This window comes from Eumetopias jubatus, unplaced genomic scaffold (genome assembly GCF_037043125.1).
Source record: "Eumetopias jubatus isolate StellerSeaLion01/CBP00866 unplaced genomic scaffold, mEumJub1_p1.0 scaffold_1, whole genome shotgun sequence".
NCBI lineage: Eukaryota > Metazoa > Chordata > Mammalia > Carnivora > Otariidae > Eumetopias > Eumetopias jubatus.
Genome location: NW_028274807.1, coordinates 199079915 through 199107167, shown reverse-complemented (window position 1 = coordinate 199107167; position 27253 = coordinate 199079915). Strand labels below are relative to the sequence as shown.

The 27253-nt window shown below is 60.9% G+C and overlaps 1 protein-coding gene across 1 annotated transcript; it reads left to right on the top strand.

The window, feature by feature from the left end:
• The first annotated feature begins 3584 nt into the window (after positions 1-3584).
• GNAI2 (G protein subunit alpha i2) lies at positions 3585-23966 on the top strand. Its single transcript, XM_028124559.2, has 9 exons — positions 3585-3808; positions 17808-17850; positions 18123-18264; positions 18443-18603; positions 20895-21023; positions 21440-21569; positions 21649-21802; positions 22136-22350; positions 22952-23966. The coding sequence occupies exons 1-8, from the start codon at positions 3691-3693 to the stop codon at positions 22324-22326; spliced, it is 1068 nt and encodes a 355-aa protein (XP_027980360.1). The 5' UTR covers positions 3585-3690; the 3' UTR covers positions 22327-22350; positions 22952-23966.
• Positions 23967-27253: the final 3287 nt, after the last annotated feature.

The window sequence follows — 27253 nt, the reverse complement described above, 5'->3', positions numbered from 1 at the left end:
CAGGTCTAGTCTGGGGACAAGTCCTGCCTCCTCGGATGCCCATGGCTAGGCAGCTGTCCCCAGCCTCCAAACCAACATCTCTCAGAAGGACTCCCAGATTGCCGAGTGGGAAGGAAGCAGATGCCTGTTGTCCCTCACTAGATGACCGCAGATGGGTCCTGTCCCCTTCTGACCCTCAGTTGCCTCAGCGGCAAAGCAAGGGGTTTCTCCAGTGTGACCCTTGATTTTCTCACTGGCTCTTCCCCAAACCCACCCTCACAGTCCCACCTCCTGGTTCCGTCTTGCTGCTACATTCTTCCTCAGCACTCTTCTCCCTCTACCACTCCCCACATCACCACCAAGAAACCTCCTTCCCCAGCACGAGTAGTTTCTCCCTTCTCTGCACACATGACTATGGCAAATATTATAGCGGTAGCAGGATTAGTTGTTTACAGCTGTCCTAGCTCTGGGGGGGAACCCCTGGAAAAGTGGGGTAGGGTTTGTGTGATTCACTCATTAAATTTGACAGATGTTTACCTGCCACCCTCAAGGATTATGCTGTAAGGGGTCTAGAATCAGAGATCCGGGCAGGAAAGACTCACCACTGGGACGGTGGGATCTGGGCTGGGATGGGGGAAGCTCCAGGACAGTGGAGTCCTAGAGGCTCAGCTCACAGCCATGCAGTGAGCAATAGGGAGGAAGAGCAAGAGGATGCGGTGAGAGGGGCGCCTGGGTGGTTCAGTCGTTAAACGTCTGCCTTCGGCTCAGGTCATGATCCCAGGGTCCTGGGATCGAGTCCCACATCGGGCTCCTTGCTCAGTGAGGAGCCCGCTTCTCCCTCTCCCTCTACCGCTCCCCCTGCTTGTGCTCTCTCTCTCTCTCTCTCTGACAAATAAATAAATAAAAATCTTTGGGAAAAAAAAAGAGGTTGGGGTGAGAGAGGTCAGTCAGATGGCTTGAGCGCTGGTGTGTTAAATGGGGGGAGAGAGGGTGGCCTTGGGTGGGGACAGGGCCTTGCAGGAATTGCTGCAAGCACCCCTACTTAGAGTTTTCCATGTGTTCATGCATAGTCTGAACATTTTACCTACATTTCCTCCCTTAGTACTGACCTGAGCCAGTATAGTGGGTAGATACTACTATTGGGCCCATTTTACTGATAAGAAAACTGAGGCACCGGGAGTTTCTGGTATTTCTCCAAAGTAGTATGCAGCTGGCAAGTTTGTAGACTGCTCCCCAGAGTCCTTGCTGTCAGCTGCCTCTCTACCGCCTCTGCCTCCTGCACTGGGGTGCAGCGGTGTGTGGGCTTTATCCTCAGGACACTGGGGAGCCACAGAAGGTTTGTGAGAAGAGAGCGATAGGATTCCTTTCAGCAGGACCCCTTGGCTGCCATGTAGAGCATGAATTGTGGAGGAAACGAGAGCCAGGGAGGAGACTGGAGGCCTACAATAAGGGACATAGGACAGGGACACATTTGAGGCGGGAGATGAGAAGGGGAAGAAACCGAAAGGATGTAGGTCTGGGGAGGAGGGGGCCGTGGCTCTGGCTGGTGAGAGGTCACAAAGTGGAGGGACCAGGAACAAGGGCCACTGGAGGTGCCTGAAGTGGGTGGGAGAGGTTTCAGACCAGTGATGGACATGGGGCTGGTAATTAGGGGAGAAGCTGGGCTGGAGATGACAGAGTGGGGTTCTGAGCCCCTGTAGTGGGAGGGAGGCGTGTGAATGGAGTGGGAAGCAGAGGCCTAGCCATAGCCCTGGGGCCCCCATGAAGCCAGAGAGGGGGCAGCCGGGAGGGGTGGAGCGGGGGTTGCTGGACACTCTGGGAAGAATGCACAATTTGAGGGAGTGACTATCTGGTGGAATTGCGCAAGGACCGCACAGCCTGGCCTGGGGCTGGGGGAGGACATGGCTCCCCGTGGCCCCTGTCCTGCCCTGCCTCCATTGATTAGGGTCTGTGTCTGCCCACCTCTGGTGAGCCTGGCCTCCAAGGGGCTGACAGGTTCTCCCCGTTGCCCGGCAACTGCAAGAGCTGTTGGCTGTTGCTAGGAGTCAGCTGGGGAGGCCCAAGGAGGGAGGATCAGCTCTCAAATGTGGGGCGGGGCTGGCGGGGGAAGAGGCTGGCCTTAAAGCTGGGTTTGTAGCCTACGTGTGGACAGGCTGTGTTTTTGGCTGTGTGCACCCATTTTATAGTATGTTCTGTGGATTTGAGACATGTTGGAAGCTGGGCGTATATCTGGATGAATAGTGCATATCTCTGAGTGTCTATGTCCCTGGATGGCCATTATATGTTTTCATCATGTTTGCTGCATGCGTGTGGCAGGGCCTGCCTGAGCTTTGGCTCCAGGCAGGAGAGAACCTTGGAGGGACCCATGGAGGACTTACAGGCCAATGGCTCCTCAACAAGGGAGCCATTCAGATAGGGATCCAGAGACCCTCCAGGGAGAGCAGACAGCCTGAGGATTTGGAGCTGAAACAAGATGTGTGGCAGGGCGGTAAGGAGGGAGTCTATGCAAACAGGGGGCTGTGGGTGGCCAGCTCCCTTCCTGCCTTTGTGGACCTTCCTTGTCTTTGGGCTGAGGACTCCTCGCCTCATGGCATTGGGGCCACACAGGACATCTTTCTTGGTAGCCCTTGGTAGAACCTATCATTGGAGGTCCATCGGAGGTGAGGGCTGTGGGCTCTTCCTGAAGAGGATCAGAAAGACTGCAATGTTCTGCTAGAAATGTTGCTGCCTCCACTCCACCTTTGTCCAGCCATAGGGTTGCAGCCACTGTCCAGTGGGGACAGGCCATAGAATCATGGCCACTTATGTTTCCAGAAGTCCGATGGACCTCTACTTCTCTCTCTCTCTCTCTCTCGACCTGGTTGCCATGTCCCAGGCTGGAGTCCACGATGACTTCGTGCAGGAGGTTGCCTCCTAGATCGGTGAAGGATGTTTAAAGCCTTGGGTGACAAGAGAAGGCACCCCGGCTGAGGGAGACAGCCTGGGCAAAGGTGTAGAGGTGGCAGTAGACATTTTTTAAAACTGAACTCAAGAAAGGGGCCAAACCCGCCGTAAGACAGAGAAAGCCGAAGTTTAGCGAGGCTGCGGGGCTCTGTAGATCCTGAAACAAGTTTATTGGGTTCATTAACTTTAACGAGACGAAGACACGCCTCCTCCACCCAGCTAGCCCAACTTGCTTAAAGCTCGAGGGTTGGTTTCTGCTCAGCCAGCGAGGTGCCCCGGATCCCCACCCTCGGGCTACAAGATCCGCCCGCCCCCGCCGTCGGGCAGCCGAGCTCCAGGCGCTCTGCATCCAATTGGAGCCCGGGCCCGCCTGCAGCTCGCCCGGAGCCCAATCCCTCTGGGCTTGGCTCCACTCCTGCTCCTATTCCTCGGCGTGGCTCCGCCTCCAGCCCGGACCCGAGTCTGGGCTGAACCTAACTTCTAGTTCGCTCCTCCCTCTAGCCAATCACCGGCCCCGAATCTCCTATGGCCCTGCCTTCAGGCCCGCCCCGGCCCAGTCCCGGGCCTGGCCTGCTCCGGCCCCACCCTCGGCCCGCCCCGCTGTCGGTGCGCGGCGGCCGGGAAGGCACCGCCCGCAGACGCTCGGAACTGCCGACCCGAGAGCTACCCGTAGAGGGCCGGCGGCGGGAGCGGAGTGGGTCGGGCGGGGCCGAGCCGGGCCGGGGGCCGTGTGGGGGCCGGGCGGCGGCCGGGCCGGCGGACGGCGGGATGGGCTGCACCGTGAGTGCCGAGGACAAGGCGGCGGCCGAGCGCTCCAAGATGATCGACAAGAACCTGCGGGAAGACGGCGAGAAGGCGGCGCGGGAGGTGAAGTTGCTGCTTTTGGGTGAGGCCGCGCCCTGCGCTGGGACCCCCGATTCCCCGCCCGAATGCCCAGACAAGGACTTTGACCCCCAGACTGAGGGCCTTGAACTCCCGGACTCAGCCTGGACCCCCACACCTGGAGTTGAACTCCCAGACCCCGCCTGGCCAGGACACCCAAATAATGGTTCAAAACTCTGCGTTGGTCTAGACCTCTGATCCGTAGCCCAGACTCTAGGTTAGACCCTCAGCTCGTCGCAGTCGCCAGACCCCCAGATCCAGAACCCTGCTTGACCATCCACCCTTGCTGACCAACCTCACAGACCTTCAGAGTCCCTGCCTTGTCCTTCCATCCTTCCCTAGACTTTACTCAAAGCCCCAGAACCCCACTTGGCCCCCACCCTTAGGCACCACCTGTTTCCCCCACCTGCTCCTCTTGTTCCTGTTGGGCATGAATATCCCTGGGGCCCCTGCCAGGCCCCCACCCACTCCCTCCTTCCAGCTCTGTGCCCCATCCCTACTCTGAACCCTGTATCCTCCACCTGTGCACCCTGACACCAGGGTGCCTCTCAAGTGGAAACTGTGATTGCTCATGAGCCCTCTCTACAGCCGGAACCCCCAGACCTTTAGAGATCCCTGCTCCCTCCATCTGGCCCACCTGGTCTCTCTCTGTACACAGTACTCCTCAGACCCTCCGCTCCTCCTCCCTAAGTGCTCTCCCACACTTTGGCCTACCTCTGATTCCCCCCACCCCTCCTGCACCGGGTGGGCCCGGCCGGGAGGAGGGGGCCTAGACTGAGGAGCTGGACTGAGGCTCCACTGGTTGCGCTGGGGGAGGGAGCCAGGCCTCCAGCCTCCCAGGGAGATTCCGCCGGCTGGCTGTTTCCCAGTTTCTAAGCCCCATCTGGGCCGGTGAGGGGGGTGTCTGGGGAGTAGGAGGGAGTGCAAGTGTGGAGGAGTTTGGGTTGCGGCGCCTCCAAGGCCAGGGAAGATGGTGGCTGCTTGAGGGGTGGGGGGAAGTGGAAGTGGTGAGACAGCCGACATATTGGTGCCCCGGCCGGCGGGCGCGCCGAGGAGATGTGCTGACGAGTGCTGGTCTTCCCACACCCTTTCTGGGCCGAAAGGCCCCGGACTTGGCCTCTGGGAGTTGGGGGGCCTGTCAGATCGTGAGGCCCTGTGAGGGGGAAGGGGCGGACCAGCTAGATGAGGACTTGGGGGCCAGCTGGAGTTGGGGGACATCTGAGGTGGACTTTTGCAAAGACTGTGGGCCTGGTAGTTGTCCCCGTCCAGCCTCCACTGGGAGCAGGCGTGGTGCCTGGTGGCTGCTTGATTCAGGGGCCTGGGGGAGTGGGGGGAGAGATGTCCTCGCAGCAGCGTTGGGGGCTGGACAGTGTATGCGGGGGGGGGGTGTGGCCCCTCAGCCTCAGAGCCGTGGTGGGGTCCCCAGGCTGTGAAAAGCAGAGCCTTCCTTGCTGGGTGTCTGGCCGAGGGACAGTGTGTCTTCCATCTGAGCCCATCTGTTGACTGTCCCTGGGGGCCTGGCCTCAGGGGCACAGCCCAGAGGTTTCAAAATGGCATCCGTTCCGCCGCCGCTGCGGGTAGGAAGAGAAGGGGCGGGAAGGGGCGGCGGCCCAGCCTCCTGGGCTGTTTTGCGTTGGGCGCTTGCCTCTTCCTGTCTTTACTGCGAGTGCGGCAGCACCAGTGAGTGGGTGTTGCCAAGGTGGAGGGCCCGTTGCTGATGCCCGCTGGGCCTGGGTAGGGTGCTTCCGGTACCACCGTCTCCTGGTGCCCACCCTGAGGCCGCTGGCCAGCCCCTTCCCAGGCCGATCGGCTGAGGAGATGGGCGACTAGGCCATCGGGCCAGGCTGCAGAGGACTCCTGGCCCTCTGTGTCCCAACCCCATTCCACTAGTCTTGCTCCTTGGAGCTCAGCTCAGGGTTTGGGCCTGGCAACCCCTCCCACACTGGGCTGGCAGCAACCAGGGGTGCAGGGTCTGCCTCAGCATTTTCTAGGCTGGGGAGTCCATCTCAGCATCCTGCTCCTCTGGCCTTTGCTTCCTCTGTTGAATGGGCTTCCTGGGTTTGGGCCAGAGGAGTGCTGGGCCCGGGATGGGGAGAAAAGGGAGGTCCCTGTTGGGGGTAGGGGATGGGAGCTCAGACCCCGCAGAGGGTGTACCGCAAGGGGCTGAGAGACCTATCTCTGCCTGAAATCGGGGACCCAAGGCTGCATGGGGTCTGGCTGGCCATCCCTTTCCCATCCAGGTACAGGGAGGTGTTGGGAGCCCAGCTGGGGCAGCTTCAGAGTGCTGGGCGCCTGTCCCACGTAGCGGGAGGAACTCTGTCCAGGCAACGGGCCTCTTCGGTTGGGCAATTTGCCAGCCTTCCCTTCCAGCCAGAACCACGCCTGCTGCCCCACCCGCATACTGGCTCCTTGCCCTCCTGGGTAGCCCTGCTGGCGGATGGGCACCGGGGGCAGAGGCAGATGTGGTACACGTCAGTGAGGGTATTTTTCCTGGTAGCTTGCTGCTGATACCAGCCCTACTTCAGGGACAGCCACCCCCCCCCCCCAGCCCCACACCGCCACCTAGTTCAACCTGACTGACCAACAATCCCCAGGTGGAATTTAGGGCCTTGGGCTGGGCACTTAAGGGAAAGGAAGCCAGAGTGTGTGTTTGGGGGATGTCTCTGATTTGGGATGGGCTTGTGTGGGCAGCCTCCAGAGAAAGGAGAGACTGTCCCTGGTGGGTTCCATGAAGGCTTCAGGGTATAAATAACAACCCTTCTCTCTTGCCCCTGGGACTTTGCATCTACTCTTCTAGATTGGCGTGCATTTCCCTTCTTTCCATCTAACTCACTCCTACTTGATTGTTCTTCAAGACTCTGCTCGGGGACCACCTCCCAGGATCCTTCCTTGACAGCTCCCCTTCACGGAGGCTGCTGAAGCACCTCCTCTGGCTCGTGGTGCTAGAGCTTCCCCCATCAGAGCATCATGTTTGCCTGGGTGACTGCTGCCTTTCCTTGAGACTACAGGGGCAGGCTGTGTCCTGTTCGTTTCTGAGCCTTCTGTAAGGCCAAGCATGGAGCCTGGCACCTATTGAATGCTTCTTGTCTGTTTGTTGAATGAAGGAAGTGTTACTAGTCTGAACTCAGTCTTGGAGATGGGTGGGTAGGTGGAGGAGTAAGATGGCGGTCCCCGAACCTGACGTATTGTGGGCAGGTGGCAAGGGCTCAGTGTCGGGCCAGTGACAGGGATTGGTGGCGGATAGCAAGGGAGTTCTTCAGGCTGTTTCTTCTTCAACTCCCCACCTGCCCGGCTGGCTCCTCAGAGACAACCCTCATTTTCCCCCTGTACAGAACTCTTGCTGACAAGTCCGTACCCTGTCACAGGGCAGAGCATGCAGTAGGGCCTCCAGCCGTTCCTAGGAGTGGCGTGGCATGCTTCCTTGCAGCTGGGGCGGTCTGGGGACCGCTGCAGGCCTGCTGTCTTCACTACTCCAGGAGAGCCGGTCCAGCTCTGAGGGCTGGGACTGCCCCACAGCCCTGGGGCTCAGGCCAGAGCAATGCTGCAGGAGTTCTTGGCCTGGCCAGTGCAGGGACTGCTCATACAAGGGCTCAATTAGGTTTACCAAAAGAAAAAGAAGGGAGTTTTGTGGTCTCTGTCCTGTCTGTGTCTCTAACAAATGGCCTGGCATTCAGTAGGTGCCTATTAAGCATGTATGGAAAGAATGACACTATAGAGCACATCCATGAACAGGGATAAGTAATTCTGGGGCTGTTGCTTGGTGCTTGGTTTAGCTGGAAAAAGGGTAGCCTGGGATCCTGGTTGGCTGGGTAATGGGAAGAGACTGAATAGAGTGTGTGTGGAGGGGGAGGGGGGCGGTCCTCTGGGTGGCTTTGAAAAATGAGCAGCATTTGCCAGGGGGTAGGTATGGGGCCGAGGGACCAACTGAGCGAGGTCACTGAGGCTGGAAGGCCTGGCCTGGGGGAGGAGGGTTCACCTCGTTGGACTAGCTCTTGGGGTCACGCAGACATGGGTTCCAATCCCAGCTCCACCTGGTGCATTCGCTGGGAAACGCAGAGACAGATGAATGAACTCCTATAGGTGTTCTGTTCCCCATCCGGAACCTGGGAACAGGGCGCCTTCCTGCAGCCACAGGTGTTGTGGAGAAAATGCCCCAGAGCCTGGAGGTGTGAAAACAGGTGAGGGAGCCCTTCGTGGCTCCTACTCAGTGGAGAGTTTGGTGGGGAAGGCTCTCACAGCCTCCAGGCTGCCTGGCCCCAGGGGAACCCCCTCCCTTGCCCTCAGGCAGCTGCTCGCAGCAAGGAGGGGGACTGAGGTGTGTAGACAGTTGGTGTCAGTCAGAGTGACAGACTGTCCTGGGGACCATAAGCCCAACCTCTGGGGACTGAGCGGCCTTCCTGGGGGCCTAAGGCTGGGGATGTGGCTGGGCTCTAGGCACCAGGTGGGCTGGTACCCAGGCCAGCCTCCCGCCTCCCTGTTCTCCCCACAGCCTCCAGGGTCCCGGCTGGAGCTCATTAGCACTTGAATGGGGGGCGGGGTAGCTTGGGCCTCCCGTCTCTCCTTCCCACCCCTCCCCCAGGCTGGGCGAGGCTTTGTCTTCCTGAGCAGCCGCACTGGGGCTCCCACGCTGGGAAGTGAGCAAGGGTCTAAGCCATTTCTGACCCCCTGTGCCTGCGTCCTGCCCAGTCCCGCTGGGCCCAGCCCCTGCCCCTAGTGTTGGTGCAGCCAACAGGAGGGACCTCTAGATAGGAGTGGGACTGGGTCCTTCAGGGGATACCCTGAGCCAGGAGACTGGGTGAACTGGGGTGGCTTTGCAAAGGAAGTGACACCGGCACTCAGCTGAGGGCATCCCAGGAGGGTGGGGGTGGAGAACCCCAGACCGGGCAGAGCAGGTGGCAAGGAGAGAGGGAATGAGCTGCCTCCATAGCTGGAGGTGGAAGTCAAGCCAGCTGGGGAGCACAGGTTTCCATGCCAGGCCCCGAGCCAGCCCCGAGCCAGCCCCGAGCCAGCCCCGAGCCAGCCCCGAGCCACCCACTGTGCTGAGTTGGAGCCTAGTCAGCCAGAGGAGGGCTGGCATGGTCCGGGACCCCTTCAGGCCTGGGTGGCTTGTCAGGGGTTGGCCCTGGGCTGCCCTGAGCTGCAGGGTCACTGGGTAGCATCATTGGTGTCCTAGGCCTGCAAACTGTTGCCCAGCAAGTGACAGCAGGTAGGGGTGGGGCCTGATCCCCTGCCAGGGAGGTTACTACACCTCCAGCACTGCAGGGGCTTGTACTTGGGGTGGCTTGGGCCAAGGTGGCCGGGCACAGCGGTCTCTCTCGGTCTCTGTCTCTAAAAGCCACCCATTCTTTTGGCAGGAATGGGATGGAAGATGCTTTGTCCACTGAGGGACTGGGGCCTCACCCCATCACACCCCCAGCAGAGGATGAGATGGTCTGACCTGGAGCCTGAGTGCTGCCTCCCCAAAACCCCTTTGTGCTTTGGGAGGCAGCTCTGGGCGGATGGGGGCAGGACCCAGGCCAGCATCCGTCCTGTCTTCACAATATCTTGGGGCAGGAGTCCCAATCTGGGAGTACATTGAGGGGGCAGGGGTCATCAGGTTCTGGCTGGGCCACAGCTCATAGGCCCTGCCTAAGGACACATATCAAGGTACCCTGACGAGGGCAGAGGACTAAGCCCTTTGATAGCGGCCCTGGTACCTCAGGCAGCCCTTCTCTCAGCCACAAGTACAGGGTGGGACCCCTCTGCCCAGCTCCATGCAGCCCCTCTAACCTGGAGCTCTTGTTCTTACTAAACCCCAACCCCATCCTCACCCCCATGCTGCTTCTTGGAGCTGTGTTCAGCTGTGTGGTTTGGGAGAAATAATCTCCTTGGAATCACCCAACAGTTGCTGGGTCGGGTTGGGTCACGGTGTCGGCCTTCTGCGTGCATTTCCAAGGCTTGGCGGCGAGTGCCAGGTCAGTTTGAAACAAAGCCTGAAGGTGGGATTGTCTAAAGCTTGTTGAGAAGGCTTGGAGGATGCTGGGGTGCAAGGCTGCTCGGCCTCAAAATATGGAGGGGGGTGTCGATGGGAGCACCCACTGTGCCCTGGATGGGAGGAGGGGCAGTGAAGTCTGCATGGCAGGGCTGGGCCTGGGGAAGTGGTGTCCACACCGGAGGAAAAGGAGGAAGCAGCTGGGGGAGGAGGAGCCCAAAAGAGGAAGAAGCTAGAGGACTGCTCCTGGTCCGTGCTGGGGTGGGGGTGTGAGCCCTGTCAGCTGGGGGACCTGGAAGCTGAACCCCACCTGCCCAGACTCATCTCTTTATAGCTCTAAGGCCCACCGCTGGTAGTCATCAGGTCGGCGTCATTCCAGGCAACTCTGTCCCTTGTCCCACCTCAGCAACTATTGGGCCCCGGATCTCAGAAAAGGTGGTGCCTTTGAGAAGGATTCCAGGCCCCTCCTTCGACCACAGGAAGTGGTGGCTGGGACAGGGACGGCGGCAGGGTGGGGGGGCGGCTAGCAGGAAAGCAGAGGGCTGCTTTCTTATATTCCCAAGCGGCCATTGCCCTGCGAAGCCGGAAGGCCGGCTACAGGCCGAGATGAATGCCCGGAAATGGAGCAGCAGTCCCGGAATTAGCTCACTCTGGGTTTCCCCGGCCGGGGAGTGGACAGAGGGGCCCTTAGTCCAGCCTGAGGATCCCCCTCCCCTCTGCCACTACCACCTGCTGGGCCTGGGGGTGCCATCACTGGGCCTCAGTTTCCCCTTGGTGATAGCAGCCGCTGTCTCTGATTGAACCGTGACTATTATGTAGGACTGGACTCTTCACAGTCTTACCATACTGAACCCTGTGAGGCTGGGACTGACATTCTATCCATTTCACTGATGGGGAAACAGGCTTGGAGATATTACATGACTTACCCAATAAGTGGAGACACCAAGGTATGACCAGATAGTGACTGAGCACTTGTCCACAACTGCTTTCGTCCGTCAGGAGTGTGTGTCCAACTGGCAAGAACTGGTCAGTCTGGACGAGAGGCGGATGCTGTGGGTCCACGTGTTTTCTACTTACGCTCGGGGACCTGTCTCTGGGGGGGGCCTCGATTCCTCTTTTCGGAGATTCTTTCTGTCTGCCTGCCCTGGAGGTTGGGGACCCAAGAGTCTGTTCATGAATCTTTTTCCTGCTGTGTGGCCATGGGGTGACTTTATCCGAATGCAGCTGCCCATCTTGCTCCCCGGCCCGTGTTCCCTCACAGAAAGACTCAGATCATAGTTCGGCCACTGAGTACTTCGCTTGTCTCCTAACACTACGTCGTTCCTCCCATAACCCCCAGGCTCAGGAGCACCGAGACGAGGCCTGAGGAAGGGTCAGAGACTGTCAAAGTCCAGGGTGGGGGCCCCTGAGTCCAGGAGTTGTCCAGATGAGAAGGAAAGAGCTTTCCCGCAGAGGGCCCCCACTAAGAGCAAAGGCTGTGGTGGGCTGCCTGCAGCACTGTGTGGCAGCCGAATGTGTCCGCAGTGTGGGCTGACAACAGCATGCTGGGTGAGGAGGCGGGTCCCCATGCTCCTCAGCCTGTGAATCCGAGTTGTGTGGCCTTGCCTTTCCCCACGGAGGTTCCTGGGGCTTGTGCTCTGCGTTATCAGGCCAGGCCGTAGGGGGCTGAGGAGCCTGAGAGAGACCTTAGGACAGCTAGCGTAGATGCTTCAAGGCCTGCTGGGCCATGAGGCCATGCACAAAGCAGAGAACATGCATCTTCGCAGCCACTCAAGACCTTGGGTCCCGGGCGCCTGGGTGACTCAGTTGGTTAAGCGACTGCCTTTGGCTCAGGTCACGATCCTGGAGTCCCGGGATCGAGTCCCACATCGGGGGTCTCTGCTCAGCGGGGAGTCTGCTTCTCCCTCTGACCCTCTTCCCTCTCGTGCTCTCTCTCATTCTCTCTCTCTCTCAAATAAATAAATAAAAAATCTTAAAAAAAAAAAGACCTTGGGTCCCAGAAAGCCCACTCCCCCGCCTTCTTCACTGTGTGACCTCAGGCTGTCCTTTTCTCTCTCTGTACCGGGCGCTGGCACCTGTGACATCATGATTCTCAGCAAGGCCCCATGGCTTATGGGCACAGAGACAAGCCGTGTGCTTGGGCTGGACCTTGGGGTGGTTTTGGGTGAGTGTGAGGATCCGAGGGAGGCTGCTCAGGGCAGGCCTTGAGTTTGGCACACTCCCTGGAGGGGTACATTTCATAGATGGGAACACTGAGGCCTGGGGGCTGGGCATCTCACCCAGGGCCCACCACAACGAACCCGAAGAGAGATGGGGGGACTCAGATTCTTGGAAAACAGCAAAGGGATTTCTTCAACAAAGAAGCATCCAGGAAGAGGAGTGTGTCAAATAGCCTGGCTCCCTTGTGTGACCTGGGACCAGTCCAGCATCTCCTAGCTCCTGTAGAGAGTGAGACCTGTAGCCTAAGGGCCTCCTCCCCTCCAAGCTGGCCTGCCTCACCCAGTGCCTCGGTTTCCCTCTGTCCAGTGGGCAGGGCCACATGACAGGGGACACAGCCCTGTCCCGGGAAGCCCTCTCCGCGTCTGGTAGGCCCCGAGGCCACTCCCTTACACAGAGAGCTCTGACTTGGGAGTAGTAGGCCGGATCTTGGTTGCTAATGCTTCCCTGGTGGGGGCATCATGAAGGCCTGGAAGCCACGGAGGCCGCCCAAGTGGCAGAGACTGGAGAGAGGGAGGTTCCAGGTTTATTAGGGCATCTGGGGGAAGCAAGGCCACACTTGTGGGTGGGGATGTCGCAGCCCCCATCCAAGACTCATGCCCCTGCCCCCCCCACAGTGCCAGACCCTTACTGAGCGCCTTGGAGAGAGTGAGGGGACCAAAGAAAAGCACCTGGAGGAAGGAAGAGACGCCAGGGGCGGGGCTTGGAGGGCCTTTGTCTGGCGGACCCCTTCCCCTCCCCCCTCTCCCATCTCCATTGTTCCCCGGTGTGCGGGGCCTGCGCCGGCGGAGGGCCTCCCTGGCCTGGGAGAGGGTGTCGAGTGAGGGTCCAGGCACCTCCCCCAGCTGCCCCTAGCCTAGGCTGCTTTTCAGAAGCAAAGGCTCCCCGGCACTGCCCAGCCCCCACCTCCTCCACCGTCTCTGGCTGCTGGGCTCCCCCTGGCGGTGGCGCGGCCTGGGGGCCTGAGGCTGCAGGGGAGGGGCCAGAGCCAAGGGGCCCGGAACCACTGGCTGGGCCAGAGACGTGGCACCTTCCTGGGATGAGAGTGGGAGGTGGTGCCCGGGCTGCCTTTGGGGTAGGCTTCCCAGGGGTCACCCCCACCTTCTCCCTGTGCCCCACTCGGGCCGACTGGGGGGTGGCCGTGGGGGCGGGCCTGGTACTGTGGGTTGGAGCTGGGCTGCAGCCCAAGTCTACCCTGTGGTCCCAGCCCCGCTGCGCATGAGAGTCTCTGCCCTCGGGCCGCCACGTCAGCTGGCTGCTCTCCCTAGCCCCATGTGTTAGAGGGGAGCCCACCAGCGCAGGAGCCTCTGCCCAGGCTTCTGAGCACATGGAGTCAGGGAGCAGTGTCTGCCTCAAGGCTCGGGGGCCGAGGGAGGCTCCAGCTATGGTCGAGTCCTGGCCTATGTGGAAGGGGAGTGACAAACTGAGAACCAGAAGCCCGCAGAGGCCCGAGGGGCTCTGACTGCTGTCCCAGGGTCCACAAGTCCCCTCCAGGAGCGGCAGTGCTAAGCCAGCCTGTGGGCCACGGGTCACTGCCCTCCACTGTGCCTCTGCTGAAAGCCTCAGAAACTCCTTCCGATGAGATGGCCTCTGCAGGCTGTGGTTACAGTGACCTATGCAGTATGGTCCTCGTAGGCTGCGGGAAATGAAAGGTTTGGGGACTTCTGTGATCTTCCACAGAGTAGAAACATAGCGATAACTTCTGAGTGTTCGCCGGGTGCTGGGCACTGCGAGAAGCGCTTTGTGTCGAATTGTCCCGTCCTTGTCCTGTTTCACGGATGGGGTACCAGAGCAAGGGCAGGAAAGGGGATGAGGCCCTTGGAGACAGCAGGAAGGATCGGGGTGGGCACCGGGGCTGTGGGAGGTCTGGACCTCCCTCTGGGAGAGGATCTGAGAGTGCAAGATAGGCCAGCTGGCCACTCGAGGCTTGGCAGCCCCTGCAGAAGGGAAACTGAGGCCAGAGAGGACAACAGCAGCGTGTCAGGGCCTCCCAGCAGGGCAAAGCCTTGTCTGGGACGTAGGGGGTCCAAGACTGACAGACAGCAGTGACCTGATGTTGGGACTGGAAGTCGGCATCAGGCAACAGGCCCCGCGGTCCTGTCTCTGCTGCAGTGGCCCCCGGCCTTGTTCCTTGTTCAGGCAGGTGGAGCTGTGCCGGCTCCCTTCCCCCTCCGTTCCCTCCTCCGTTGGGGCCCGGCACTCCCAGAGTGGAAGCAGATGTTCTAATGCAGAGCAGACCGGTCGCCAGCACATCATGGCAATTACTGCCTGTCTGCTGGGGGTCCAGCAGCTGCGCCCTGGGGCAAGGGCTGCCGAGGTTTCTTCTTGGTGGGAAGAGGTATGGCCCGATGGGAACACCGAAGCCGTCCTAGGGAGCCTCTGTGGGCCCCTCTGATCTCACCCAGCTGGAGAAGGGAGCTCCTGGTGGGGTCCTCTGTGGGCGGGAGACTCCTGCCACCTTCTATCGGAAGCACCTTGGCAGCAGTCCAGGGCCAGCCAGTGAAGCCCCCTCCCCTGAGGGGAAGGTGCAGGGCTGGGTGGGAGGAGCCAGGTACCCAGGATCAGCAGGGTACAAGCAAACTCCGAGCCCAGTACTAGCTGGTCTGATAGGGGAGCACTGCCAGGCCCTGATGGGATAGGGCCCCGGGGGGAGGGAGTGAGGAGGGGGGCTGGGACCCACAGCTTGCGGGGCACCTAGCCCTACCTCTTCCACCCTCTCACCGCCTCTGCCCCTGCTCCCTGGTCCGCGTGTTGAGGCTGCTCCTGGGCCATGCTTCTGCTTCTGTCCTGTGTCGCCCGCAGCTTCCTGCCTGGCCACCGGCACCACACCTTCGTCCCGCCACTCACTCCTTTCTGCTTGAGTCACAGCGGCCGGGAGGACAAAGGGACTGTCCTGAGTCCAGGGATGGGGGCTCCCTGATTTGGGTCTGTCCACCTGCCAGACAGGGGCAGAGAATGTCCTCCTAACCCTCAAAATGGGACAGGGAGGGAGCCTGAGGCTCAAAGGGGATAGGAAAGTGGACCCAGTTGGCTGGGGCAGGGAGCAAGTGTGCTCGCACCAGCCTGGCCACCCAGGTACTGCCCATGTCTGGGCCTGCCAGGTCTGCTGCTGCTAGGAAAATGAGATGCAAAGCAAGAGTGCTGTTATCCCTATCTCTGGGCAGGGCCACGGAATGCCACAGCACTTTACCAAGAGAGTGGTCAAAAGGCCAGACAGGGAAACTGGTGCCTCAGGTGGACACACAAGAGGGGACACCTCACCAAAATCTCAGGTCTCCTGTGCCCCGGACAGTTGCCCGCTCTGAGTCTAGGTTTGCTTGGCTGGGGCCCACATGATTGATTTGACCTGTCACTTCACATCCTTGGCCTCTGTTCCACCACTGGGCCCCCAGTACTGGCTGAGACCCCTGATACCCAAGTCTTCCTCTGCCTCAGGAGGTCACCTGGCACCTGTGGTTTGCCCGTCCGGTGCTGCCCTCTCTGGCCCTGGAGGATGGGCCTCCATGATTGGGCATCACTCTCGGGCCTTCCTAGGCCCTCTCCCCAGGTCTCCACTCAGCAGGCATGGGATGTCAGTGTGGGGGACCCTGGCTGTTCCTCTGCCATGCGCAGCCCAATGGAGAAGTGGGAGTACTGCCATTTGACCAAGCCCATGTCCAGGGGGATGCACCAGGATGGGTGCTTCTAGTGCTCAGGGGCTGAACTGACAGAGGGGCTCGCTGCTTCAGCACCACTCCCACCCTGCCCAGAGACTGCACGTTTGTCCCCCCTCCCCCCCAACTAGTTCCCTATCCTGGGAAGCAGGCCTGGGACGGTCCGAAGCCCGGTGATCCCCAGCAGTCCAGTGGCATTTGTGAGGAGAGCCAGACCCTTCTTCTCAGGGAGGCCACTGGGTTGTGGACATACACAGGCCTGCCCCTGTGAGGGCCACAGCTGTACCTCAGTTTTTCCGGGTAAAATGTCGATCTGGGGTGGGAGGTAGGGTAAATGGAGGTGGGCAGGGGCCTTGGCGGGGACAGGGTGGGAGTGCTCTCCTACTGACTGGAGGGCACTTCAGAGACTCAGAGAAACATCTGCCTAGGAAGGCAGGGAGTGAACCCAGTGATAGGTGCAGTCGGGGCCTGAGGACAGTGTGGCGCGGCTGCAGTAAAGGGCTCTTAGGGCAGCTCTAGGAGGCCAGCAAGGTGGGCCACCCACAGAGGGGATTAGGACCACGGTGACATCAGCCTCTCTCTGTTTCCTCATTTGCTAGGTGGGATTGCGGGGAGGTGAAATTACTTAGTTGGCGCGGTAGGCTTCGAATAGCATCTGACCCATAGAGGGCGCTGTTCGTGGCTCTGCCGTAACGATTCTTGCTGACACTATTCTTGCTGCTCACCTCAGTGTGTGTGTGTTAGCCCCTCATCCTCTGAGCTTGTCTTGACCGACCCTGAGGGGTGTGGGAGCCAGAGTCTCCAAGTGTAACCTCCCCACAGACCCCACCATCTGCCCCGCTGAGCTGCTCAGAGGGACTGACCTGCCACATTGATCAAGAGGGTTGGGACACATGGAAATGGGGCATGAGGCCCATGTGCCCAGCAGAGAAAACTCCATGGGTAAATGCCTGGTGTTGGCAAGAGGCAGGGCCTGTCAGGTGCAGGTGTGACTGGCAGTGATGGGGAAGGAACAGAGGGAACAGTCTGGGCAAGCGCTGGGAGCGAAAGCTGGCCCCACTGAGATGTGTTCTACCTGGAGTTTAGGACAGTGAAAGGAGGAGATGAGGTCCTGCCCCCACCCCCGCCGTCCCCCAGCCAGGGAGATAGGGCAGCCCTCCTGGTCTTCACACTTCCCTGCAGACTCCCTGGGGAATGTGGGTTTCTGGGCTGTACCCCTTAAGATCTGGCTTTGTGTGTCTAGGATGGGACCTGGGAATCTGCTTTTTTCTTTCTTAAAAACAAAACAAAATAAAAAAACCACCCTCCCAGGGCTTCCTGCAGCATCTGAGCCACATTTTGAGAAAGGCTGGGCAGGCCAGGCGTCATAGGCCTATGTGTCTCCCTGCCCATCTGAATCCTGGCTGCACAATCTTGGGCCAGGACTACTTTTCTGAGCTTCAGTGTCCTTGTCTGTAAAATGGGAACAGAAACAGTATGTTTGTGGGGCTCATGTGACTGTCATGGGAAAGAGTACCAGCAAATCCCTTGGCACCGGCCAAAGAGAATACAGAATGGGCCTCTGCCAGACTTGGAAGCATCATGCATCAGTCCAGGGGTGTGTGCGTGTGAGTCTGTGTCGGCCATGCCGCGTGTCTCCCAAGTGGTGGTCTCCATCTGCTGAGGGTACACTTGGGCCATGCCTGGGAGGCAGGAGTATGACACTGTGCCCCAGCCCAGCCACTAGGTGGCTCAGAGTGTGAGGAGAAGAGGGACTATACCCTGCTGGAGTGTGCGGGGCTCCTTCCTGTCAGCTCTGCCCAGGCGCCATGTTGGCGAGCCTGCCCGCGTGAGAATGACAAGGACACTCCTGAGGGCTGGCAGTCGACAGTGGGGGCTGGGAGCAGCCGTGGTGGGCAGTGGAAGCTCATGGGAAGCTAAGGCTTGGGGTGAGTCCCCCAAGGGTGCAGGCGGTCTGGGTTGCCTTGAGCACTGTGGCCCTGCCAGCTGCACCCCGGGTAGCCCTGCCGCCCACCAGGCCCCCACTGCCTCCGTCTCCCAGTGCAGTTGATGGGCAGGGTGAGTTCTGCCTCCAGGGCTGCCACGGCTGGGCCACTGGCTGCTTGTCCATGTGGCCCCGCTGGGGCTGCTCCCTGACCGACCACCTGTACTCTCTGTTCCAGGTGCTGGGGAGTCAGGGAAGAGCACCATTGTCAAGCAGATGAAGTAAGTGCAGTGTGTGAGAAGCAGCTGCCAAACCCTGGTTTCCCCTCTTCTTCCTCTGGGTCTCTGCTGCCCCCCCTGAGTAATGGCCCAGCCTGTCTCCGCCACGCCCAGGACCTTGCCAGAGGCAGTCATCCATCCTCAGGTCCCAGGGGGTTGGGGTGGGGGGAGGTTTCCTCCTCTCTGTAGGAGGTCCCGCAGGCCCTAGCAGCCCCAGGAGGCCGTGTGTGGTCCTTGTGCCCTCTGGCCCCTAACTCCTGACCCCTGGCTGCCAGGATCATCCACGAGGATGGCTACTCAGAAGAGGAATGCCGGCAGTACCGGGCGGTTGTCTACAGCAACACCATCCAATCCATCATGGCCATTGTCAAAGCCATGGGCAATCTGCAGATTGACTTTGCCGACCCCTCCCGAGCGGTATGTCCTCCCCTCCACCCCCGCCTGCCTCCCTAAAGGCCTCAGGGCAAGCCTTGTCCTGCGGAACCTGGGAATACCCAAGCCCAGGCGCCATTCTGGAAGCCTCCCTGCCTCGGCCAGGTAGGGTGGGGGTGTGCTCCTGTGACTGGCTGACCCCCCCCCCCCCCGCCGTGCCCAGGATGATGCCCGGCAGCTGTTTGCCCTGTCCTGCACCGCTGAGGAGCAAGGCGTGCTCCCTGAGGATCTGTCCGGCGTCATCCGGAGGCTCTGGGCCGACCACGGTGTGCAGGCCTGCTTTGGCCGCTCTCGGGAGTACCAGCTCAACGACTCCGCGGCCTAGTGAGTACCCCATGGGGCTGGGCGGGGTGAGGGGGTGCTGGACCGCTGGCGGGAGTGGAGGGCCTGAACCCTCCCAGGAAGACACTGCCAGTCTCTGTTTACGTAGCTGATGACTGTCAACCAAGGCCTTGGAGGTTTTTGCCTTGAGGTGGGGGCATGGTAGTGAAAGCCAGGAGGAGGGACAGGCAGGGCTGCTGTCCCCCAGGGCCAGTTGAGTCTAATCTGTCCTTAGACATAATCGTCCTAAAGGACATTTGCTGCCACCTGTGCCAAGCCCTGGGCAAGGCTTGAGGGATCCAGGGATGAGTGGAGCAGATGAGTCCCCAAGCAGTGACTACCCACGGTGTCCGTGTCATGGTGGGAGTGGGGGTAGGTCCAGAGGAGGGACTGCCTCAGCCAAGTTCTGAGCAAGAGATGGGCAGGGGAGGAACAGGACAAGCTCGGGGGCGGGGGGCACAGCCTGTGCACAGTCCTGGAGGGAGCAGTGCCGGCTGCAGATGTTCAGACTGGCCGGAGAGGAAGACACAAGGGGAAGAGACTGGGAGGGGCCAGATCTGTGTGCAGCTTAGAGTCCAAGACTCGGCTGGGGAATCAGGGGGGTTCTGGGAGTTGTCCAGAGGCCCAGCCCACAGGGTCACGCTCTGAACTCCTTCCCTGAGCTGCCTACCACGTGTCAGGCCTGGTGCAGGGGGCTGAGCACCCATGGAGAACAGGGCCGGTCGGTGGCCAGTGCTGACGGCCGTGGGGCTGTGGGAGACGGGCACAGCCCTTTTGGGCGAGGGCACCCAAAGAGGCAGCAGTGCCCGTGCTCATACCTGAGCCCTCCCACCTCCACTTAAGCCAGCCCCTCCGCAGCACCTTTCCCTCCCGCCGCCCATCCAGGGCTGAGGCAGCCCAGAGAGGGGCTGAACCAGGGCGAGGTGGTTCAGAGGCGGGTCCTACCTGGCCCTGAGCCCTGAGCCCTGCCCCAGTCACACGGACTGACTCCCTCTCCTTGCAGTGGCCTGAATGCCCTTGCGAGTGCGCCCCTCAGGAGCTGCAGAATCATAGCCAAACACAGTGGGGCCTCTGGATCTCAGCACACCCCCACCCCCAGAGGTCCCAGGGGCTCAGCGCCAGCAGAGCTTATAGGTCCTAGAGGCAGGCAGGGCTGGGCCCTCCCAACCATTACCACCTCAGTGTCCAGGGCATTCACGGAGGTGGGGATGGGGCCACCTTCCAGGCCACCCACTGTGTGCCCAGCTCTGGTCTGGGTGTGGGGATTCAGCAGTGACACAGGTCCCGCTCTCCTAGGCCATGACAAGCTCACCCCAGGTGGGGGTGGGGTGGGGAGCAGATTGGAACGCTACAGGGAACGGGAGGACCCCACCCCCTCTTCACAGCAGTCCTTCAAGGCTGCTGGCGCGTGGTGGGTCCCTGTGGTGAGCCCTGCTGGGGAGAAGGGAGAGGCTGGTGTGGAACCCCCCAGGAGACCTCTAGGCAGGAGCTTCTCAGTAGGCGACAGGGTGCAGTAAGCAGGTCACAGCACATGCGTCATGGGCGCTCGTGGTCCTTCCTGTTTTTCTGTTCTGTCCCTGCGTCTCTGAGGTCATTTCCCACTGGCCCCAGCAGGCCTGCGCCAGGAGTGAGACCTCAGCACTGGGCAGTGGCTCGGAGGACCCAGTCCCCAGGGCACAGCAAGGATATTGAGGCAGACGGCAGAGCCAGTCCCAGGGCCTGGCAGGGGCAGTGTTGATACTAATCAAGGGAGCTGGTAATGAGGAGCCCCTGGGACTCCTGCCAAACAGGTGTCCGTGCCCTCCCCCCCGAGGAGCCCAAATTTTATTGGGCACTGGGCAAAGAGCCCACTGAGCCTGGCAGGCCCCGACCTGTCCAGCCCCGCATCGAGGGGCATGCCGGGCCGCTCCGCAGTGGGTGCTGTGATTGTGCCGATTTGCATCCCGAATCCCTCCCTGAAGGACACGTTTGCCCCCTCCCACCCTCCTCAGTTTGCAACTCCACCAGCCTAGATCCTGTCCGAGGCAGGCCTGACTCAGACCTGGGTGCTAGGGCTTGGCTGGCCGGGCACAGAGCTGCACCTCCTCCAGGCCCATTCCCCGGGCAGGAGGTGAAGGATTCTGGTCCAGTTTTTCCTCATCTGAGCAATGTAATGAAGGCAAGGGTTGAAGAGGCAAGGGCTTTGTCTGAGAAATGAGGGGTGGGGAGGCATAGAGGGCCTGGGTCAGCTGGCCTGGGGTCCAGGTGAAGAGGCCTCATGCCGGCCCCCACTGACCCACTGCCCCCACCTCTAGCTACCTGAATGACCTGGAGCGCATCGCGCAGAGTGACTACATCCCCACACAGCAGGACGTGCTACGGACCCGTGTGAAGACCACGGGCATTGTGGAGACGCACTTCACCTTCAAGGACCTACACTTCAAGTGAGCCGGCATGTGGGCAGGGTGGAAGGGTGGGACTTGCCAGTCTTTGGGGCAACACATGGGGGTGGGGGGACCCTCACTCCAAGGCCCGCTAATGGCTCTGCTGGGTGGGAGGGGCTGTTCCAGGAGTTCCAAGCCCCGCTCTGAGGTTTCTCGAGGCTGCGTGGTTGCCAGTGGCTCGGCTCCCCTGCTTCCCCCCGCCCCATGTGGCTGCATCCTGCCCTGCTGACCAGCCCCGGCCCTGCCCGTGCAGATGCGCTCTGGCCCAGAACCAGGCGTGAGGCACGCAGGTGTGGGGGAGGCCGTGAAGACAGCTGCCCCGCTCTGAGCAGGCGTCTGTCCTCAGCCAACCTGTGAAACGGGGACCCTCTCTGGGAACTGCCTTTTCTGGAGCTAAGGCAACCCCGTGTCTGCAGGATGTTTGATGTGGGCGGTCAGCGGTCTGAGCGGAAGAAGTGGATCCACTGCTTTGAGGGTGTCACTGCCATCATCTTCTGCGTAGCCTTGAGCGCCTATGACCTGGTGCTAGCCGAGGACGAGGAGATGGTGAGAGGCCGAGAGGCCGCTGGGGGGGCGTGGGGGCGGGGGGCAGGGGCAGGTGCTGACCGCGCTGTCCTGCCCCCAGAACCGCATGCATGAGAGCATGAAGCTGTTTGACAGTATCTGCAACAACAAGTGGTTCACAGACACGTCCATCATCCTCTTCCTCAACAAGAAGGACCTGTTTGAGGAGAAGATCACACACAGCCCCCTGACCATCTGCTTCCCTGAGTACACAGGTGTGGGGACTGGGCCTCTGGGGAGGAGCTGGTGGTGACCAGGTGGTGCACAGGCGCCCCCCACTGGACGGAATGGTAACTGCAGGACACTCAGGCAGGAGCTGGTGCCTCACTTAGGCTTCCGGGCTTGTGCCTGCACACAGGGCACATGCCCCTTACATGTGCACAGTCAGGAGCCCCTCTTTATACACTCAGGCGCGCATGTACACGCACACCGTCACCCTTCGCACACGTGCGCACATGTTCTATGCATGTCTGTCCACGTGCACAGAACCCGGTCGTTCCTGCCGGTCGCGCAGGTGGTACCCATCCTCACCGGCTCGTCTCCCACAGGGGCCAACAAGTACGACGAGGCGGCCAGCTACATCCAGAGTAAGTTCGAGGACCTGAACAAGCGCAAAGATACCAAGGAGATCTACACGCACTTCACGTGTGCCACTGACACCAAGAACGTGCAGTTCGTGTTTGATGCCGTCACTGACGTCATCATCAAGAACAACCTGAAGGACTGCGGCCTCTTCTGAGGGGCAGCGGGGCCTGGCAGGATGGTGAGCGGGGGTGGAACAGAGCGGAGCCGTCGAGCCCGGGGAAGGGACCGGTGGGGGCTGGGGAGGGTGGAGGTGGGGAGCCTGGGAGCACAGGGTGGTAGGTCAGCGGGACGTCTGAATGGGGGCACCAGCATGCAGACAGGCCGGGCAGTGGTGCAGACAGCAGAAGCCCCCGGCCGTGCGGCTGGAGGGAACGGAAGGGCTGTCCTGGCCTCCCTTGGAGAAAGCTCACTTCCTCACCACCCCCCTTCCAAGCCACTGGCCTGGTCTGAAGGAGGCTGGCTGACAGAGGTCCCAGCCACCTGACACTCAGTGTGACCGGCTCTGTGCTCAGCCCTGCAGTCTTTCCCTCAGACCTATCTGAGGGTCCTGGGCTGCTGATGGCCCCACCGGCCCTGGGGGAGATGGGGAAGATTCTGCCAGTGCTATAGACTCCCCTCCCTCATGTAACCCAGCAACAGACCCTGGCTCCCGGGCAGCCACTGTGTCCCCGGTAACAGGTGGATGAGAAAAAGGAGAGGGTCATTGTCTAGGGGGGTGGGAGGAGAGGCACACTCCGGCTACCCCCCGACCCATGCCCTGACTGTCCCCCCACCTCCAGGGCCACCGCCGACTCTGCTCCCCCCAGCTCCTGAGGAAGATGGGGGCAAGAGGACCACGCTCCCTGCCTGCCCCCCACCCCCGGGCTGCTTTTCCCCTCTTTCCTCTCTCTGTTCTTGGCTCCCCTGTCCTCTTCCTCAGTTCCAGAGACTCGGGGGAGGAACTGCCACAGGCCTCCCTGTTTAAAGCCGGCCCTTGTCCTGGGTGCCGGAAACGGCCGCGGTACCCCCTCCCCGGGCATCTGTTCTGGTTTTAACATTGTCTTATTCTGTGATGGGGGAGGGGAGCACATGCTGAGTCTCCCAAGGCCTGTGTCTGGAGGGGCACTCACTTCTCCAGCCTGGGACCCCTGGCTTCGCTCAACACCAGCCCCTGACCCAGCCCCAGTCCAAATGTTTACAGGGAGCCTCCTGCCCATCCCGCCCCCTCCGGCCGCTCGGAGGCCCCAAAGGAAAAAGCACAAGAAGCGTGAGACGCCACCGTTCCTGGAGACTACAGTCCACTTGCTCATTCTCGTAGCTTTTTAAAAAAAAATGAAAGTAAAGGAAAAAAAAAAAAAGACAAAACTGCAAACCTAGAAAACTTTTTAGAGAAAAATTATTTAAAACTGTCAAATCCTGACCAGCACCCACCCAGCCCCCTTCCAGTGATTCCGTGCCTTGAGTGTGTCTGCGTGTTTACACCCATCCCTCCGCTGGCTACCCCACCTCCCCCGTGTGGGCGGCACTCCTGCCCTGCCCTGCCCTCCACAGAATTGGGTTCCAAGGGCTGATCCAGACAACTGCCAACGTCACCGAGGGCCCCATCCCAGTGGCCCTGGGCCCTGGCTCCATTAACCTAAATGTAGCTCTTTAGCGCGCTAACCTAGGAACCGCCGCTGCCTGCTGAGGGCCTCGCCCCTCATGCCCTTGCCCCAGGCCCGGGTCCTTCAGCGTTGAACACTTCCTTGCTTTTTTCACATGTTTTATGGAATTGTTCACCTGGTTTGAAATAATAAAATGTAGAAAGAAAAAATACCAAGTACTGCTCGGTCCTCTTCTGTCCTGGGGCCAGAGACCCAGACTAAGCTGCACCAAGGCGATGGTGACTCGAACCAGAGTCCTCATTTGTGGCAGGGCCCTGGCCGCTCGGCTCTCCACAGCCTCCTCAGGCCCTGTACGCCCTCAGGCCCTGTACGTGGCACCTCGGTTTTCCCGCGTGGTTGTCATTTTACCCCCTGGGTCCTGTACGTGCCCCGCTCTCCTCCCAGCCCCTCAGCGGCCTGGGGTCTGTGGCAGTCTTCAAGCCTTACTGCAGCAGCGGGGGGCAGATTTCTTCGGGAGCCATTCCTCTAAGGGGTTCCTCTATTGGGAGCGTGAGAGGTGTCCAGTGAGTAGTGCAGGAGGAGAATGTGACTTCTGACTTCCCAGGCCCAAGGCTCAGAGACCGGGAGTTGCCGAGTCCCTCGTACACCCTCCCCTCTCCCAATCTGAGGTGTTGCCCAGATCCTTACTCAGGGCTGGGCTTCTTGCGGTTGACAAAACATGAAGTTGGGGACAGTAGGGGCCTGAGGCATGTTTAGAAGGGTCTCTGCCCCAGAGGTCCCCCTCCAAACCTGGGGAGGGGGGCCGGGGAGAGACAGGCAGGTGGCCACACTTCAGTGTGTCCATAGCCGTAGGCCAAGTGGCCCTGGAGGGCGGCAGGGCTCTGGGGGCATTGGGACAAGGGCCCTAGAAATGCGGAAGCTTCTGTGAGGCTATGGGAAGTGCACGCACGTGGCTGGAGAAGACAGTGGCAGATGACAAAGCGGCGGGGCGCGGGGGGGGGGTTGCCTGTGGGTGAGCCCTGAGCGCCTGGGAAGGCGCCTGGACTTTGTCCCGCCGGCGGCGACCGGCGGCGACGGCGGGCAGCTGAGCCTACGGAAAAGGGCTCGGCGGGGCGGGGCTCAGGGGCGAGCTCCCCCCGCCTTCAGCCGCCAGGGGGCGCCGCAGTCCGTGCCCGGCCCCGCCGGGCTGGTCACGGACGCTGACGTCAGCCGGTCCTGCGGAGGCCGCGGGGCACAAAGGCAGCTTTGTGGGGCAGCGACGGCTCCGCGCCCGCGGCGGGACAAAGCGGCCCGGGCCGGGGTCGGCGCCGCGCAGGCGGGGAAGGCGGAGGGTGGGAGGGTGGGGCCGGGCACCCGGGACCCCGCCTCCGCACACCTGCCCGTCCCCGCGCGGCCTCAGGGCCCCGAGTGTTTGGCAAGACATGAGAGGCTGTGGCCGCCCGATCGGAAGGAGATCAACGTCCCCCAGCCTCCGTTGCCGCCCCAGTACCTCGGGCCTTTCCTGCTACCGCTGCCTCCGAGACTGAGGGCTGAGGGCCGGCTGACGAGAACAGGATCCCGCGCCCAACCCAGGATCCCTGCCTTCCTTCGGCGGTCAGGCCTGGACCCCGCTGAGCCCCAGATACGGCGGGCGGGGCGGGAGCTCCGGGGGGACCCCCGTGAGGCCCGCCCAGCAGGAAGCCGCGCCGGAGATGGTTCCTTCCTTCCCTCCTGAGGGGACCTCCCCCCCCCGCCCCCCCGCACAGAGGGACCATTGAGGGGCCAGCATTGTCTGCCAGACGCACCCAGGGCCTTTCTTCCTGGGTGGGCCCTGCAGGATTCTGGCCAGGAACCCCCTGTACCCAGCTTGCAGCGGGTCTGGGTGGGGTCCTGGCAAGCGAGGCTTCCCTGGGTGCAGACAGCTAGGCCCCCACCTGCCTTCGGCCTCCCTACCCCTGCTCTGATTTTGGAGGCCATAAGGCCCCATTGTCCCAGCACTGGCGGGGGCGGCCTTTCAATTCTTCCTTGTCTGTGGCAGTTGGGAAATTCCCAGCCTTGGGGGGCAGCTGGGGATGGCAGGGGTGTGTGGGGTGGCATCCCAGGTGTCCTACACCCCAAAGGGAGGGACTCCATGCGGTTGACTCCTGGGGATCCCCTACTGCCTGGAGCGTTCCAGGGGCTGAACCTCTTCCCTGGGAGCAGTGGGGTGAGGGCAGCCAGAGAGATTCAGTGCTCCCTGGTCCTGTGTACCTTGGAGCACTCCCAGCTTAAGAAGGTCCATCTTTCTGGCCCCACCCATGGGCAGCGGCAGCCATGAGGCCTGGGACCCTTAGATAGGCAGAGCTGGGGAAGGGACCCAGGCTCCTGCTTCCAGACTAAGCTTGTGGGTCCCAGTGTGAAGTGGGCTGTCACCAGCCGGTGGAGACCTCCACGAGGCCGATCCACCTCTCAGAGGGCCCACCCCACTCCAAATAGTTGCTCAGGCTACTGATGTGGTGGCAGCCTTGGTATTTTTAACCCATTAGCAGGGTGGGGAAACAGCTGGGAAGGGAGAGAGACAAGCTCTGAGAGCCAGAGGCCTTAGGAGGGCAGGAACTAGGGAGACCCTGTGGAGAGGAGCCAGTGGGCAGCTCAGGTCCAGGCCCCCCACAACAGGTGGGTGGAGGCCAAGATTGGGGGTGCAGAATGGGGAGGGGACCCATGAGATCTGGGACCTGTGACGCTGCAGGGGCTGCCAAGGCCTGGAAGAACACCTCACCGTGTTCCTGGGCAGCCCCATGGTTCCTTCTGATGTCAGGCAAACCTCCTACTCCCCACCCACCCAGAGCCCCTCATATTATCCTCCCACAGACCCCATCCCAGACCCAGAATGCCAGGCCAGCCAGGACACTGGAGAACACAAGCCCTGACTCCAGCCACCTGTTCTGTGGCGTGGTAGGCCGGGTCCTAGCTGCCCTGGGAGTCAGGGAGAGGGCAGGAACAGGATCGTAGCTTCTCTTGGTTGACTTCTGGGTTTAGGCTCACTCCCAAACAACTGAGCCCAGTCTTCCTGTCTATTGCCCTGAAAAGAGATCCTGGGGGCCCACATCCCTGTCATGGGGCTACGCATTCCCCTAACCCCTCTTGGGCACCCAGAGGGAAAGCCAGCCCCCATCACACATCCAAGGAGGGCAGTAGGCCAGGTGGGGTATGTGTGCAGCTATGTGATGGCGAGTGTGTCCATACTTGCCAGCCACTCAGCTCCTCGGTTAATAACGGTGACGGACACCAGGGTCCAAGCGGGTGTGGATCACTTTTTCCTCCCTGTCTTGGTTTCTCCCCTTGCATGAAATAAGCCCCACAGGTGATCTTACTTAGGAGAAAAATCAGTTTGATATCCCTTCCCAGTGACTCTGCTTTCCAGACTCATTGTGGGTGGAGAGAGTCAAGGCCTGAGGGGCTGGTGCAGGGTCAAGTAGGGACTTGATGTGTCCCTTGTCCATCAGTCTCCCATCCCCCTCTCCCCCGCCACTGCCCTAC